The sequence below is a fragment of the Kryptolebias marmoratus genome, linkage group LG12 (assembly GCF_001649575.2).
Source record: "Kryptolebias marmoratus isolate JLee-2015 linkage group LG12, ASM164957v2, whole genome shotgun sequence".
NCBI lineage: Eukaryota > Metazoa > Chordata > Actinopteri > Cyprinodontiformes > Rivulidae > Kryptolebias > Kryptolebias marmoratus.
In genome coordinates this window covers 8208486-8226991 of record NC_051441.1, presented here as the reverse complement: position 1 = coordinate 8226991, position 18506 = coordinate 8208486, and the positions used below count along the sequence as shown (strand labels likewise).

Genomic DNA, 18506 nt, shown 5'->3' with positions numbered 1-18506 from the left:
AGAGAGAAAAAAGAAAATTAAAGCTTTACAGCAGCTCTTTATTGCAAAATCCAGATGATTTGCAATATTCACAAGCCCCTTGATTGGTAATTAGTGTCTGTAAAGCCTTTTGGTTTCAGCTTATGAAAGGGAAATACCATAGTAAACTATATTTAAAGGTCAATTTTAGAACAAATGAAAGTTTATATATGTCTGCAAGAGCCTACATCCAGGCAGATATGTAAGCTTTTGTCTAAAAACAAAAAGAAATAAACTGGTTTGTATTGATTTAAGTTTTATCACTTGGTTCCAGTGTAAGCCATCTGCCATCTGATTGTACCATGTTATTTAATAAAAAGAAATTCAGTTTTTTAACAACTGTACTTACTATGTGAATTCAATACTCTGATAATGTCAAACAAATAATTTTTTAATTCTAAGATCAAATTATATAAAACTCATTAGAACATTTTTTTAAGCTAAATTAAAGGCCTAGCATTCCTCAAAAGAATGCACATTGCCTGCTTCTTTTTTTCAGAGTTTTAAACTAAAATCATCTCATGCTGAGAAGGGACAGAGTTGTAGGCATTTTTATTAAACCTTGTAACTGACAGCACAATATCATGCAACACTGAGATCTCATATAATGTTGGGGATGACTCTAAGCCACTACTACATCAAAACTCAGTTTCAGCAAAACTGACAGAGTTGATCAGTTAGCATTTAGAGTATGTGCTGGATGTTGGATTTTTATCAATGTACATCCATTGATTAGTTTCTGAGAATTTCACTAAAATACATCAACTGGTTCATGAGATATTCTGCTAACATTACAGACAAATAAATATACACAGACACAGGCAAAAACATTATCACCAGCTGGTGACAACAGCAACAGTGGCAGGTGCTGCAGGAAAGAAATGTGAGAAAAAAAAAGATGTTGACAAGTGATTTTTAGGCAAACACAGTTTGTCATAATCTTAACATCAGTGACTTATTTGAAATAATTGATTTTTTTTTGGCGTCATCTGATTCCGATCAACAAATGCCAGGAATTTGAGCGGTTTTACTGACATGCAGAGCAAAGAGAAATCTGCAGCAAGGAGTTCATGAATACCTACTGAGGTAATACAATATGCTGTTCAGTAAATTATACAACAAGAAACCAGGTGCATGTAGCAAAGCTTCAGGCATAACTGCTTTATCGGCTTTTCTGAAAATATTATAGCTACAAGCCTGCTGGAGATTCAGTTCTTATGCATTTGTGAGCAGGTCGCAGGTATGAAATGATAACTTTAGTATTATAGCATTCCAAGACTGATAGTTCTCTCTTTCTCTTCTTGATAAGATTCGATACTGAATGTTATTTTGGGTCAGCATTTTTCAGATCTTCTCTCTGAATTTTAAATCTACAGCTGAGCAGGCCTGCAAAGGCATAGTTAGTAACTCCTCATTTGGCCCTCTGTGACAAATAGCTGCCCATTCCTGCCTTATAGAGAGCAAAATAATATGTTGAGATCAGTCTGCATCCAGACATTATGTCACCATCCAAGGACAGTCGAGAGACTGGGCACTTTTTTGAGAAGATGTGTAAAAACAGCTAGTCTCCCTTCCTTAAATAATAGCTGCTGTTCAGGGAACAGGCACAGGAGGGGAAAAAAAAGCTGGAGAGAGGAGGGGCAGACAGATAAAAATGTCTGCCTGTGCACTTAAGGGCCAGGGGCCTTTCCACACGACTGATCTTGGAGCAAAGGCTTAAATACAGGAGAGATGAGAACAGATTCAACCAGTCAGCTGGCACTGGCATCAGTGTATGAGTGGCACGCACACAGCTGAACATGTGAGCATGTAAGTACTTAAACCCACAAACCTCTTGCATGTACATACAGTAGCACTACATCCTGAACGTGAACATATTCAGTTTTCTGAATACTGTAATCAGAAATCACAGAGTGAAAAAAGGGACCTACAAATAGCCTTGTAATGCTCTGGCTGCCTTCACTAGTGCACATAAATACAAACGCTAATGCTGTTGCTTTGCTAAATGAAAGTTCTGTGTCGGGACTTCATCACATACAGCACAGCTGCCTGCAAAGCCTGCCACATTAGGCAAGCCTAATGGGCTTTCAGATCAACAGCACAGTATATGAAGGAGGAGGAGGGGTATGTTCTTAGTTGGAATTCAGTTCGTCAAGGTATGTGTGTCACTCTCTGAGGAACTCTGTCAGAACACAGGGGTGAAGGGGGCTTGGGTATAGATACCACTGTGATTATGCGCTTTTTTTCTTATACTTAGATTAGTTTTTATCCATTAATGAAAAAGCATATTTTGCCTCCCAGAGCTCTTGCATTTCAAAGAAAAATAATGAATTACACACTTTTTAAGGGGATATATTTTCTGCATGTGAGACAAGGCTTATGGGAAAGAGCAGTGAAGAAGAATGTGTACTAAGCTCATGCTGATAAGGGATATTTGCACTAAAGAGCTGTTTTAAGAGGAGAATAAATGCGTGAGACTTGGGGGTAAATATTAGAATGTGCAGAGAGGGGTTAAAGCATGGCAGATTAGTCGGCACACCAAGGGAGAGCAGGAGTACACATTAGACAGTGAAGCCATGTGTGATGCTCATGTAGGTTTCCAAATGAGCTTTGATTAGTCTGAGACTGATTTCCGCAGTTCTCATCACATCAAAACCCAGCTCTCTTCCTTTAGGATCTATTTCCCTTGTCTTCTTTTCCATTCCTCTCCGCTTCTCTTTGTCACACTACAATAAAGAGAATGAATTTATGCCAAACTTCGACTGCCAAAATTAGGAGCACTAAAACAGTGTGGGTGTGCATCAGCATGTGTCGATGTTTATTAGAAAAGGAAAAGAAAAAAAATTAATTTCATCAAACCAAATGCTGTGCCTGTGCTTTGGGGATAAATACAGATAACAGTCAATTGATTATTAATGCATTATTAATAATCCCAAAGTGCCAGGTCACACAGATAGTTGTAGGCTTATCTTCGCATAAATACGCCAATAAAAACAATGCCAGCAGCCAATTATGTGGAGCAGAAGGTATGCTAAGAAATGCAGCCAAATTAAGATGTAAAGAACAGCATTTACTCAAATTAGAAATTAAGCCAAACACATTTTAATGTTTTCCTCTATTTTGCACATCCTTCAATTCATCCTTTGTCATCACCAGCCACTCCATGTGGTGATGTCTCACCGAAGCTCCTCCTCCTTATTCTAGCTGTCCATCACGCAGCAGATTGTTGGCACTGAGCTGACTGAGAGCATACAGCAGATGGTGTGCTGCTATCTGTGTGGCAGGCCACTAGCAGGACACTCAACAGCCCCTCCTTTTTCATCCTTCCTGCAATCACTGCTCCTTTGCTCATACACATCTACAAAGCGCATACACACACACCCACACACCCTCTAGCATCAGTTCAGCCCAACCAGGTCACCTGCTGCCAAGCTTACAACGGCCATCATACACAGAAAATGCAATATCTCATGGTACATGGCACATTCAAGGAGGTCACACATATGGCACCATTACATGCACGGATTCCCTCCTATTCGCTTGCCACGCTTCAACTAACATCAAGATGACAAGAAATTTTATTGACATTCTCACATGCACTTTCCACCTCACACCACACTTTCTCCCTCTGTCTACTATAAGAGACAGTTTGGTTAATCAAGTGCAGCATTTCTAGCTCGGTCAGCAAGTCAATATACTTACAACCTTCATCAAATAGCTAACATATAAATATTACATTCTCATTTGCAATAATCCAGTCAGAGCAGCTACAGGGAACAGTGAAACCAACAGAGGCTTATGCCCAACATTATGAGCTAGCTCAGTAAATCAATACGTAGTTATGCACATTAGAAATACAAATAGTGATGAATATATGCAGTATAGACTCTGAGTGCAGACAAACACAGTGGTTTTACTTCTTCATAAATATAGAAGCAACACAATGCATAAAAAAACCTACCCTGTGAGGACGGAGCAATGTTGCTAAAAGCCACAGCGCACGTGAAGATGATCCAGATCGTAAGAGCCATGTCTGAAGCTGAGCAGAGGGCAGAGCAAGGGATGGTGCTAAAGCTCAGAGGTGGTCAGCAGGCACAGGTGAGTGGACTGGCACTTTCCTCAGCTTACACCTTCCCTGAGGGTGACCCTGCAAGCAAAGTGGTTAGAAATAGCACAGAGGTTACGAACCATAAAAACTTAAAAGCAACTACGTAAATAAAAAAAGAGTTATTCTGGGGCTCTTTTATTTTCCCTTGCTTTCTCGGTGCTCAGAACCTGACTTTTACTGCATTTAACAGTACAATATCTGATAACTCTGCAATGCGCATAACTTCAAGGCTCAAAAATGCTATGGCATGGTCGACGTTATATCAAGGGAGAAGAAGAGAGAAGAGGAGAAAGGAGAAGCTCTTCTTATGACGGTCAAGTAGAATGATCAGGTGGCACATCTGAGGCCATTTTGTGCAGGATGTGAGGGAAACAGCTGTTGACACTACCAGCTCATCACTCTGAAGTGTTTGGATGCTTGATTCAATCAGACATGCTACATTTGTTGGGAGCTATTAACATAGCTTTATTCATGGAAAAAATACAAGTCTTTTGTGGGTGTTTATGAATGTGTTTGCAGGAATGGACACATAAGGATGTGAAACAATGAAAAGTGGTTTCTCAGTCCGCAGTGCTGTAGGACTCAAACATCTCATTTGCTTAATAACATAAATCACATTTTGAAACTTGAACTCTGATCCTTTGACAGTGGAACCAGCGGGGGTTAAACCACAGAAAACAGAGACAGTGTTGTTATAACTAACACTGCTCCTGCTGAGCTTAGAGATGAAACAGACAGATGAATCTGCATGTGTGTGTTTGGAGGTGAACTTGAGTATGTTCCTTTATTTAATTATACAGCATGAGGGTAAAAGATATGGTGCAGACATCCCCATACACATAAACACAAATGTGATTCATCTGAGTACAGACGGTTTGCTGTATAGCAAACTTATTGCATGAGTTATGTTCACAGTTTAAAATCTACAAATTTCTGCTAAATCTCATAAAATTATATAATTTGTATAAAAACAGAACACTTCAGTGCAAGGGAATCTACGGTAGTGCACAATTATTTAACCCTGAACCAAACATTACCTGCAATTTTTACTTTCAAATAAAGGAAGATCACATTTAATAGTATTTCACTAAGATCATTGTTTTTTAACCTATTAGAGGAATTGTTCCTACCACCTTCACAATTTAAATTGACTTCAGCATAGGTAATATTTTAATTAAAGTTGAATTTATACTGTTTGTTTGTTTGTTTTTGTTTCTGTGCTTAATCAATGTAGAAATCATTCATCAGTTATTACATTTTAATAAATAAGGCCTTGCAATTTAGTGAAAGACATCTGTTCACAAAGACTGCAATTTAATTAAAGCATGAAAACATAAAAAATAATTAGTAATCTTTCTGAGATCTTTTATATTATTGTAAAGTTACAGTGATACAGTTTTTACCAACATGTTCTGTTGCAGTGAGTACACAGGTTGTTGAGTTCTTATGTGAGCAAATATCTGTGTCTAAGTAATTTAGTAGATAACTTTATATAGAGATGCCTATTTAAATTTCCCGATTATTAGCAGTCCTCACTTTGGAGGAGGGATTGGTTTCTTTTACATTCATAGCATGATTTAAAAATTATTGCAGTGGTTCCCAAACATTTCATCTTTGGATCCATAAAATGATTAAAGTGGAAACTCACAACCTCATCTATTGCTGATTGAAGTTAAAAACACTGGAAACAAACCAGTTAAACAAGGGCAGATTTACATTTTTCAAACAAACAGCCTCAACAAATATTTGACTATTTTTATCTACAACTGTTTTTGACTTGTAACAATTGTGGCAAAATTATGCTATTAGCAATCGTTGTAAAAGTGAATTGGGTTCTGGAAATCATATCAAGACACCCACACATGGCTGTTTCCAGACCTCCAATTTTGGGAATCAGTGGATTATTGAATCCTTGTTTTGATTATTGATTGTACTCAGTAATTTACTGCATAACAAAAAGCAAATTATATTGTTCTTGTGACAAACTGTCACGATAATAAAAGAAAAAATAACAAAGTAGGGTCATGCAATGATCTGATTTTTGCTGGCAATTTGTACCGATTCACATGATATTCAGGAAGATAACCCCTCGTGCATATCAAAACAATATCTCAGTTAAATTTCAAGCAATGAGCAAATATGAACATTTCATAGTGAACTAGTAAAAATTTGGATCACATTCATCAATTCTTTTTTTTACAGTTTAATACCTAGAAGACACCACAGTGTACTTAAAAAAGTGAACTTGATGCAAGTTAGGTTGTTTTTAAAAGCCATTAAAATTCTTTGCTCAGTTTCAATGTTTCATACATGAATGGGTTAAAATCCAACTGTAAAAATATGTACCCAAAATATGTTTTTTGTACTTCATATAACTTTACTTTGCATTTGCAGTAGTGACTACATTTTCTTTCTGGCATAGCAAAGATGTTATTCCTGAATTACTGAGTGACTCTCCCCCAAATCTTTATCATCATCCCTGATTTGGCTTTCCCTCAACCTCTGCAGCCCCTCCTTTTTATGACCTTTTCTGATATTTAACCTCCTCCCCAGTGGCAATGCCAGCCTATATTCACCAACCTGCCTGGGTGTTACGGCATGAATTAGTACGTTGGATGTTGTAAAATACAAGCAAGACAGAAAGAGAAAGATGCAGACAGCAAACAGCAAAGAAGCAGAGAGAAGGAAAACTGAAGAACAAAGCAGACTGCAGCAGCTGTTCTTTGCATCAGCATTTATTTCTACGATATGCTCAACACAGACACACACACACAGAACCTCAGAACTGTCGAGCTTCTGCCGTAATTTCTGTTTGTTTGTGAATATTCCCTATGAACAACATCTGAAAGAAAAGGACATGCTAAGAGAAAGGAAAAGCATAAAAGCACTAAACAGACGTTTTCCTGTCACAGTCTTTACGCTAAGCTTACCTCTTCTCTCCACCCGATCTGGCTTTAATATGAGTGGTAAAAAGAGATTTATTCTTATGAAGTGACAGTCATTTTTTTTCTTCTATAACTTATGTGTTATTACGAATAAAAAATTTTTCTTTTTTCTTTTTTTCTTTCTTTATTTTTTTCTCTCCTTTCTTTTGACTGTTGTTCTCTGTACTTTTCAACAATAGCCCTCCTGTGGTCTCTAAAGATGAGGACAGTCAGGGAAAGACAGAGAGCAAGGGGGGGAAGGCAGGTTGGAAGCTGAAGGATGGGAAGGGGAAAAAAGTGCATGCTGGACAAATTGATCCTATTTTGTGACAAAACGCAAGCTGGCAGTACACAAGATTCAACTTCATAGTGGAAGGCTGTGAGAACAGGAGGAATGATGGGAGGGAGGAAAAGTGAAAAGGCCAAAGTGAAGGAAAAATGATAAACACAAATGTCAAGAGAAAGGAATGAGAAGAGGAAGAAATGAAAAATGAAGGAAGCACATGGGCGGCCCAAGTAACTAACAGACATGGAGCAAGAGGACCAAAGGTAGTAAATAACAATAAATGCAATGTAGGGGAGATATTCTGTGTGAAAAGAATAAATAGTCAAGAATGGAAGGTGAAATGGTCAAAAAAAGACAAGAGAGCAAAGCAAAAGAATGTTAAAAAAAACAGGAAGAAAGGGAGAAAGTATTTCTTTCTTTTTGTGTTTGTGAACCAGACTGCCTCTGGATGAAGAAGTCTCAAAGTTTAGGAATCTCTAGGGAGTGTGAGATGGGTGTCTTCGCCCTTCATGTTCTCCTCACTGGAGGATGTTGGATGCCTGAGGCCAGAGGGTGACCTTTTACAATGATCACATCCACTATTATTATCATCAATGTTTATCTTCTAATAGAGCAGAACGTCATATTCCTACCAGACTAGAGTCCACAAAATGTAGTATATGGAACTGTGATTTCACGGCGCCAGTGGAAAGGTGAAAAAGGGTGAGTGGGGGGCGAGGTGGGAGAAAGCCAAATGATGTCCTGTTGTATCAAGACAAAGAAAAACATGTGGTTGCCTAAATGGACTGGCAGCAGAGTAACAATCAGGGACATCAGTCTGTCATCTTGTTTCAAATGCTTTATTTTCTTGTGTTCGTCATCAATTTACAGGCTGCCTTGATCCAAAGCAAGTAACCTCATTATCCTTTTCTATTGGATCATTACGATAATCACCACAATCATTAGAATCTGTTTGCTTTAGCAGACATGCTTACTGAGAACAGAGTGTCACAAGTCCCTTTTTTAATGCAGGGTTTGTCTGAGGGGAGAGGGGTGTTGCTATGTGATGTGTGTATTTGTCATAAAAAGCACTTATGTTAACCTCATCACTTAAATCATTTCTGTGCAGAAGAAAAAGGCGTTTAGAAACATTAACCAAACAGAATCAAAAGCTAGAGAACAAGGACAGCTTTTGCTGCATAATTGGAAACACTGGTGCAACTCTCAGTGCTACAGCTTCAGGCTTTATTTCTTCATTTTCGCCACATTCTAGAAAGCCAAGACAAGTTCTGTTAAATGTGAGTTGACTTTGTTTATTCGTGTTGCTTGCTGTACTAACACTGCAGTTTTTAAAGTTAAAATTCTACAAACAACATCCCCGAAAATATTTTATAGTCATAAAATGCTTTGAAAATACTAACAACTTAATGAGCATTTTGGTGCATTTAAAAAGGAGAGTATGTTGTGAGAAATCATGCAGAGCAATGAGAGGCAGTGTGTGAATTAGGAAAACACAATCCCAAATGTATTCAGTTGAGAAAACACTTGATTTAAAGATTTGACAGTAATAAATTTTGACGGTCAGTTTCTTCACGCAAAAATAAGTCTTTGCATCTCACAAAGATGCGCCAGCACTTCCCATGTTATTAGGATTGATGTTTATGCCTCAGATGTTTCAACAACAAATAGTTGGTTCAGTAGCAAAGCTCCCGCTATGAAGGAAATGATTGCCTCCCAGCAACCGGCACAGTCAAGCATGCAAAACTGAATGGCAATCATTCACTTGCAAATCAGAAAGTCGTGCAAACTGCTGCATTAAATGTTTGTAATCAAGTAAAAAATTTCAATTTAAAAAGACCTGATCTTAAATTAGAACAAAATGAAAACAGCATTTTTTTTTAACTTTGCACAGTTAAGATTTGGTAGCAACCATGTTCCAGACAGATACTATTTCAGAGAAAAGTATTTATAGACTTAGTCAAGGAAAGGCTAGTAATATTGTGTCGAGTACAATGAAACAGCAGAGAATGACTAAAACCTTTGCTTTGCCTGGGGGCCTCTAAGTAATTCTCTCTCTGACTCATCAGTGCTGAAGCTTTGTCACACCTGATACTCTTTTGTTCTCTCAAGACTTAGGCAAGAGGGAGCAATACGAGAAAGTGTAACAATAAATGAGTAGGAGATAGAATAAATTAATTAGTTCTTCACCTCTATAAAAGTAATCACCCACAAAAGTGTATATAATTATCCTACTTTCCATTAGAAAAGTAGCAGACATATCATGAAATGTCATCACCATCATCGTCTAGAATCAAGGTTTGCTGAGTGGGAGGCTGTGTTTTTGCTGTCAAACTTGCGTTTCAGGATTCCAAGACATGACAATCACTCTTAAGAATTTAGTGATTATTTAAAATAGACTGATTGAGGATTTGAGCTTAACATAAATCAGTGTGTTGTGTTCATAAAGATGTGGATCATATCAAACAAATTAGTCTGGTAAGAAAAAAGTTGTTTGTTCATCACAGTTCTAATAATTAAGAGAAAATATAACAATAAACAGAACACAAAACCATTCTACTTTAGTTTGTAATGACATACAACTCAGAAGTTATGCTGCTGGCAAAAAGACTGAATTACTGACACTGCAGAAAAATATTTGAATCAACCTTGGATAAACTTGTGGCCTCACAACCCCATCACTGTTGTCCTCCAGTTTGCCCTGCCTATCGCTAATCTCCCTAATCCTTTTTTGTACGGCTATCGCTAGCAACAGCAACATAATAGCATTAGATATTATTCCCTCACAACAACCAGATTCTATTACATTTGCATTGATGCTCAGTGGCCCACACGGTCCGGGCCATAGTGAGAACAGATAGCCTGCTGTAATGCTAACACTAAAGGAGTCACTCAGGATGGATAATATTGTTAAGCTTGCAACAACTACAGAAGCACATTCAGGTCAGATCATCCCAACATTTCTCCATTTACTGGGGTAGGTCAGTTAAGGCCACAGCTCTGGTGTGGTAGTATCTTGCTGGCTGCAGCAGCAGGGCTGTTTAAATAATGACACCATTGTGCCGTCTCTGTGCAGATGGAACATCAGAGCTCTTGTAATGGCCTGTGTATTAGGGCCAATGTGTTTGATTACTGACTCAGGGAGAGCAGGGATAGGATGTATAGTCAATAGGGAATAAGGCTTCCTCCAAAAGAACAACCCAGGGAGAAAGACCTATTTGAAGAAACAGAAGGAAAAAGTGAAGAGACCAAAAAACAGGCAAAGACTTTAATGGAAGTGTGCTTTAAGTGAATGCAAATGAAATGAGGGAATCTGCAGAGCGGCAGAACACAGTGGAAGGATATCAAACAGGGAAAGGGTAGCTGCCAAAGAGGTAAAGGCAAAGGGAATAAGAAGGAAATGGAGAAAAAGCCACTCTCACTTTATTCAATAGACACTCTTGTACATTTTTTTTACTGCTTTGGTATCTGCCCTTGGATGCAGCTCTCCATAAACCCCAACCCACACAACTCCTCATCTCTAGAGTCTACTCTTTGACTACTGTTATCATTTCTGAAATAGTTGTAGCTCTTAAAAAAGTCATTGTACCAATAAAGCGGACAATAAAGAGCCTAAAATTCCTGAGTGACAGCTACACGTGCTAATCAAGCAGCTGACCACAAACGCTATAAAAACAGTACATGAACAATAAAGGTAGTGTGATCATAACTACTGAGCCAGTGAGAGCAGCAGATAGTATCCGGGTCTACAGAATCTCTAGTGTGGTCAGTGATTTATTGTGGCTGTGGAGAGCTTGTCAGTGTTCATTATTACTGATCCAACAGGAGGTAATGCCACCACCCATCAATGCTTGCCCTGTGATGCCTGCCACAGCTGCCAGAGGAAGTGACCTTAGCACCCACCTGTCTTTTCACACAAACGTTGGTTGCAGCCTTACTCTAATGAGCTCTAATGCCTTACAGGGATAAAACCTCTGACCCAACATTGCATTCATATCTTGCCCATTACAAACCAGTGGAAATCATAAATTAATTCACTGTATTTTTTCTAAATAGAACCAATAATGTTATTCCAAGTATAATAACTTAATGTTTCTTGGACTGGATTTTTTCTTTCTCTTCTCTTTTTGCCTAGTGCTCCTTAACCTCAGTAAGTTTAGATGCTCTCCATATCAGTCAACCTGTGCTGTCAACTTTGTCAGCATGAGCTGCGTCACAAATCAATGAAATGAAATGAATAATTCACCATGACCATTAAGCCTAAACAACAAGAGTGAGAACTGCCTGCTCTGACATTAATCTTATGAACCGCCAGCAATGGATTATGATACAACATGATAATGTTATGAAATTGTACTCTCCATTGAAGTTCCCTCCCACCCTTTGCACTGAGCTGTTCCCAGATGTCACTTGGCTGTGACTGGCAGGCTGCCACCCCATGAGCCTGTGCACCGCTAGGCCCAGCTAGATCCATCTTCATTAAGGACAGACGCACTGTGAGTTGTGTATGTTATTATCAGTGTCTATTAATCTGAAAGCTCCAGCAGGGCAACCCCTGTCTCACTGTTGCAGTACAGCGTGCAATAGCAAAACAAACACTACCCAGCACTCATCCTTTCCAGACATTTCTTTCTCTGATTTTGAGTACAAAAGCAGAACAAAAAATTTGGCCATAATGTAATGTCATTCTTAAGTAGAGACGACAGACACTAATTATGCGGAAAAAAACTAATTCATATCTGTTTAACTATCATTTGGATTCACTGGAGGCAAACTGTAAACACCACCTCCTAAGTGATGGTGTACACAGTGCTAAGATGCACATGATCATCGCTTGCAGCATTCATGCACAGACACACACACATGTACACACACTAAAGAGCCCACCGGGGCACCACATGTGATGTTGACCCAGTTTAGATCTGTGGCACAAAGTAGAGCAGGGATTCAGAACAAAAAGAGACAGTGACATTTAAAAATAGGATGACATTCTTTTCATCTCATTGCTAAAACTCTTACAATGGAGGTACCCATTTTTGTGTTAAAGGCAGGATCAACTAATTATTCAGTCATATCTTTAACTTGCCACTTTTGACACCAAGACCGTTTATACTCACATATCGGGTTTTTTTTTTTTTGTAATCTTAGTGAATGTGAATTAGTCAAAAGGAGCCCAGCCAAAGAATAGCAAAATTCCAATCTCAGTATTGCAGGATCCTTATGAGGTAGTTCTATTTTATAGTTCATAGAGTGTAAAAATAGTGAGTTTTTTCATCTTAGCCAATCTTTTGTTTGGTAGAAGGTACCAAACTTCTGATGTGTTTTCTTTTACAAGAAAATGTCAGTGTCTCATTTCTTTTTTCAGAAAGATAATTCACATAGTTTGAATTTATAACACAGTATCTCCAGTACTATTTTTAGCAACTCGAATGTCAGAGCCTTTTTCTAGAAAACTAGGTAGTGAATGATCCACATGTAGCTGAAGCCTTTAGATTGTTAGTGCATTATGATGATTCTTTGTGACCTTTAATTTGAAAGGGCATTAATTCAGTCTCTCACAAGTGTATCTGGACTTTACAGATTACCCTGTTTAGGCCAAGTTTAGCAATTCAGCTAAACACTAAAAAAGTGTAGTCTATTGACCTTTCACAGATTTCTTTGGAATAATTCAGACAATTTAGCTGTCTAATGCAGAAGTAAAGAGCAAACATGTCTATCATTTTTTAAAGAAATATGTCTGACTGACTTGTGTTCACCAAATGTGTGTGAGTGATGTATCTAATTTGATAGTACTGACCCCAATCTGCCTGCCAAGGTTATCCAGCTTTAGGATGCAGAGTGGCCAACTGACACAGCAACCCCAGATGATCTGCCCCGACTCAAAAACATGGTTGTCAGTTAGTCTTTTGCTCTACATTTCTGTCTACCTTGGTCAAACACACATTAATAATTTTGAACTCACTCCCTACCCCACCCCCACCCCTCCTTACTGCTCATACATACAGTATAGATGTGTAGCCATTTAATTTAACCTAATTGTGCTTCTAAAACTGAAACACACCAATGTATTCACTATTACATGTAACTTGAAAGCACTGGATCAGCAACAGAAAATGCAGTGAAACAAAACAGAAGTGGCAATAAAATACCTCCACTACATTTATACTATAAAATGTAATTAGGTATCAGATAATCAGCAAATGGCAGCTTCTGTGTTTTTCTGTTGCTCAGCTGCCTAGGAACAACACAGGTAAGACACATGTGTGAACAGTGAACTACAGTACACTCAGTGAACCTCAACATACAGGAAATTTGTAACATCGCTCCAGGAATAATTTAGAAATTTACTCAATTTTTACCCATCTGATTTGGCCTCCTTTTTCATATAATCAAGCAACACAACAATAGTTTTACTTGGCTTTTTACTGGTAGTGATCTGTGCTTGATTTACTTTTTATGTTTTTACAGTATATTTTTCTTTGTTGATAATCTTTGCTTCATTTTATAACTAATTTGTACATATAGCTTTTTTATATTTGATCTTTTTGTATAGAAACTTTTACATAAATTTATTTATTTTAGTTATATTCACTCCACCATCTTGACCAACAATCCCTGGAAGAAGAAATGCTCAGTCCCAATTGAACCTCTTTGGATAAATAAAGGAAAAATAAATACAAATAAATGAAATAGGTCACTGTTTTTTGAGACAGTTACAGACATGGAAAGCTGGATATTGTTGTATATTTGTTAAGCCAGCAGTGTAAACAAAGAAGAGAATCATCCATAGCACCTTGCATTCTTTCTGAGAGGACACACTGTGCTCCCTTGTTTGTTTCATTATAAATGTATAATGAGAAGTTGTCTTTGAAGCATTACAGCAGAGTCTGTGAAAGGTGCTGCAGACTGAAGCTGAGCTAGCATACACCCATGTGAACCCAGAAAACACACCCGCAAATTCACGCATGCATTCATTGCCCATACAAGTGTGTATTTCTGAGCTGACATGCATGCTAATGTAATGATTATACCTTGAGAATGTAACCCCCTTCACATATTTAAACAAAATAACATAACAAATACTGTTTTTTTTTCTACTTTTCCTTTTCAGTTTTTCTTCCTTTGAACTTTCATGTTTTTTTTTCCCCTTTTTTTTTCTTCATATCCCTGTAGGCCTTGGTACATCAGTTCATCGACACATTTTCTTGTGGTCGGTGGTCTCAGTGGAGCCTCCCATTTCATGTGACCTTTCTCCCTTTTCGCTCAGGGAGCCTCAAGCGTCTGGTCACTCTGAATCTCTTCCTCTGCTTGCTTTTGTTCTGGTAAAAAGATTCAGCAGGAACAGGGAATGGAGCACAAAAAGGAAGATGAATCAACACATCTCATGGCGCCCACTGCTGCTATCCAAGTGAAGGATGGTACTGTTTGTACTTACTCACCTTATCACCCCTCCCCCCTCTACATATCTTTCTTCAACCTTCTGCACCCCTCCCCCTGCCTCAGACTGCTCTCTATCCGTCTCTCCATAGTCCTCATCCTGTTTTCACATCATCATCATGAGATCCCAGTTTGCTTCATTCCCATCAATAATTAAAGCGTTTTTGACTGGGTGAAAATAAATAACGCTCAGCCAATCAAAGATGGACTCACAGGCATTCCACCAGCTGTTTTCACCAATGAGAATGAAGCTTTGGAGGCTCAACTGAAATAGGAAATGAATTTAGAGTCTTATCTTACTGAATGAAAGAGTAAATTATTCAGGTGGCACTTAACTTTTGCTGCAAATTCTTTCTAAACCAGCCCTGTTTTTGCTCTTTAGGGGAAACTAGTGCTTCAACAAAAACAATGTTTTTTTTTTTCCCCCAACACAGAGGAGGATTTAAATTGCAAATAGAAATTCACTGACAGCAGCACTCAGTCATAAAGTGAAACACCCTTAAAGATAACTAAACACATGCAAATGAGCTGATTAGCTGAGTATGCAAATTAATTCATTATTTCTAGCAGGCATTTATATGTTAATTGATACAGTGGTTTACTGCAGATTAATCATATATATTATACACTGAGTATAGAAATAATCAACTGTAATGATGTAGATGAAAAGATGAAAATAACAATTAGATGCCTTTAAAAGTCTCTCTCTATCTTACTGATCTGACACACGGCACTGACCCAAATTACAAGTTAAAGAAATCTCATTCTAATGCTCATGTGACTCTGATCAGAGTTTGTCTCAATACCCACACCAAAGCTGAGCACTGGTTCTGCATTCAGAGCAGATGGGTGTGGAGGGAGAGCTGCTAGCTGTAAGCTCTGCAGATTTCACTCCCCTCTTCTTCTCTTCTACTGTCTCTCAGCCCCATTGTCTTTTGGCCTTCTGACCTGTGTAGGTCTCACGTTCCTGACTCTTCTCTCAGCAAGCAGCCGATCGATAGATGGCTCTGACTTTACCCTGACTCAATAACCTTTCATGCACATTCTCTTCCTCAAAGGAGGGAGTGTTCTTCTGTGTGTTTCAGAGTAGGTTCCAGTAGGAGGAGGCAATGTCTCTGCCTGTGCTAGTTTGTGCTTGTGAGGCATGGTTTGGGGCTTTTTGTTGGCAGAGCTTTTGATGTGTGTGAATGTGTGTGTATGTCTGCCAGCTTCAGTCTCTCACCCCAGGGCCTAGAAGTCACGGCAGTGAGAAAACAGATTGATTTCTCCTCTCCTATGCACAAACAATTAACTACACAGCGCTCAATTAGACACATGCTGCAGATGCCTCTAGCCCTTGCCTTGACCTGGGATCTGTATCCTGCAAACCAACCTATAGTACTTTATCCCACCAACAAAGCTTTAAAGGTGTGGAGAGAAGGAGCCAGCCAGGTATGTGTTTATTTGCCTGGCTTTAGCAAAATGAGCTCATTCTCTTCATTTTGTCATCCTAGGATTGTGTGTCCGAGCACAAAATGTGCCAAGATTATCTTTAATGATGTCGATGGTGTGCTGTTTCATTATCACTGGCTGTTCACACATTGCTACACAGCTTGCGTTGCTAGCTGAGTAAGCAGAGTTAAGATGCTAATTTAAAAGCAGGGGAATTCCAGTGGAGCGTGGAACTTTCTGTATCAGCCGCCCCATGTCCACCTTGGGGAGCCATATTCACGTAACACATGTTGATCATCCAGTATAGGACAAACAAGGTTGTCATCCCCCCGTCAGCTTTCTGTCACTTCTCATTTTGCCATGTGAAACACTCCAGTGAGCCTGCCTTTCTCTGAATTGCTCTCTCCTTTTCCTTGAGCCCAGACATTTGTCAGAATTTTAACCGTGTCCTCCTCCTGCATCAGTAAACCCAACACTGTTAGTCTGATGCCTCAAAAAAGATGCCTTTTGGCTATGTCTATCCAAGGAACATAATGTATGCTCTGTTTAGCATTTTTGAGTCTAATCCTAGGGTCTGACTAATCCAAGTCTTATAAATGCCATATTTTAATTTTAGTTTACCCTTTCAGCAAAAAAAAAAAAAAAATCAACCCCAAAACAAAACAAATAAAAAAACAGTCAACAACACATTGAATGATTTTTTTGTCATGTCTAGCTTAAATGTCTTAAGGCCTTTGTCTCGTTGTAAAGCCCACTCTGTAGGGATAACTGGTTAACCAACTAATTGGATAAGTATAAGAGGGATAGAAGGTGGAATTAACTAGTTATAGTGATCACAACAACCCATCACTACTTTTATTTGGTGAAATCATGTGTCCAAACTAAGAGACTTGCTTTAAAATTTTAGGCAAGTTTGATTCTTTTTCTAGACAATATGTTTGACATCACTGTATAATATTATCACTTATTGCATCGTCATCACAAATGGGCTTCTTTCAAGAGCTTGCTAGGGCTAGGAGATAAACAATATAACCAAAGAGGTAAGATTTGCTGATAGGAAATTCAGCAAGTGTGTTCTGTTTCCTGTCTGATGCCCTGCAGAAGGTCTTTTGGTAGTGACACTCATTCTATATGACCTCTCTCTTTCTGTTACCCATCTACCCACCATCCCTCTGCCCTGCAAACGAAAAGTGATGTGAAATCTGGGAACACTACTTCTGTGGGTCAGGGTCATGGTGACACTCTGGGCAGCTGAGACCTGGCTTGCAGTCTTGGAGACTGTTTAACAATAGAAACTCATTCAAATGGAGAAAAAACTGACAAAGCTGTCAATCAACTGGATATAGTGTACTCATCTCCCAACTCGATGTCTACCAACTCAATGCCCCCATCTACTAGGTGAAACAAAGAGAGAAATTCTACATTTCTCTACTGAACATTTTCACTATAAACTCCTTAACCAAAAGCTATAGATACTAGACTATTAAACCACAAAGAAAAAAGTTGCTTTTATATAAGCCAACAAAGCCTGCTTGTCAAGAAAGAAGCACAACCACAACACTTCTCTTATCTAAAGGCACACAAATCCTGACAGCCTGGTTTCAGTTACAGAGCATTCTCGTCTCCAGCACAGTTCAAAAGCCAAGAACATCATAATCGGCTGACGCTTAAATAGCTGTGGCCACGTAGTATGCACAGACACTGCTTCACCCGTACAGAGGTCCAATGTGATTCATGGCATTTACTTGTCCCAGCTTCCATGAAACCCAGATCTCTTTTGTAATGTCATCACAGTCAGGGCCCTGATTGGTCACCAGATGGCTGCCCTGATTGGATTCTAGCCCAAACTGTGCAGACTGAATCACTGGCTCAGTGCTACTCTGGATGCTGATCCAGCCCACCTGCACTGCCCAGCAAACATGCAATGTGCACAAGACACAGTCTTTGCAATCGTGAACACGTACACAAAAGCAAAGACATACTCGCAGAACAAGTATAAATTATGTTCAATTAAACATGTCCATTCATAAAAATGACTCACTTAACTGCCAATAAATACACCTTTCACCACTCAGTTCATCTTTACCTTTATAATGCCTTGTCAATTGATTTTAAATCACCCCTTTTTGAAGATTATGGCCCTTTAAAATCTAAGTGCCCTTGTTTAACTTAGCTTAAATGACTTTTCCTTTTTGCTTCGTGGGTTAGGCCCTATTTCAAGAATTCTGAGCACTGTCCTGGGAGACATAAAGCGTATAGAAAAGCAAGGGCATTCAGAGAGAGAGAGAGTAAAATGCTGGCTGGG

General features: G+C 38.7%; 1 protein-coding gene across 5 annotated transcripts in view; it reads right to left on the bottom strand.

Annotated features, from left to right (window-relative positions):
- Positions 1-18506, bottom strand: part of adgrl1a (adhesion G protein-coupled receptor L1a) — an 85811-nt gene that overhangs the window by 45894 nt on the left and 21411 nt on the right. For all 5 annotated transcript variants that reach the window (XM_017425360.3, XM_037978812.1, XM_017425362.3 and 2 more), the window contains one exon: positions 3980-4165. In XM_017425360.3, the coding sequence (XP_017280849.1) occupies positions 3980-4049 (70 nt within the window). In that variant the 5' untranslated portion in view covers positions 4050-4165. The remainder of the gene's footprint in view (positions 1-3979; positions 4166-18506) is intronic.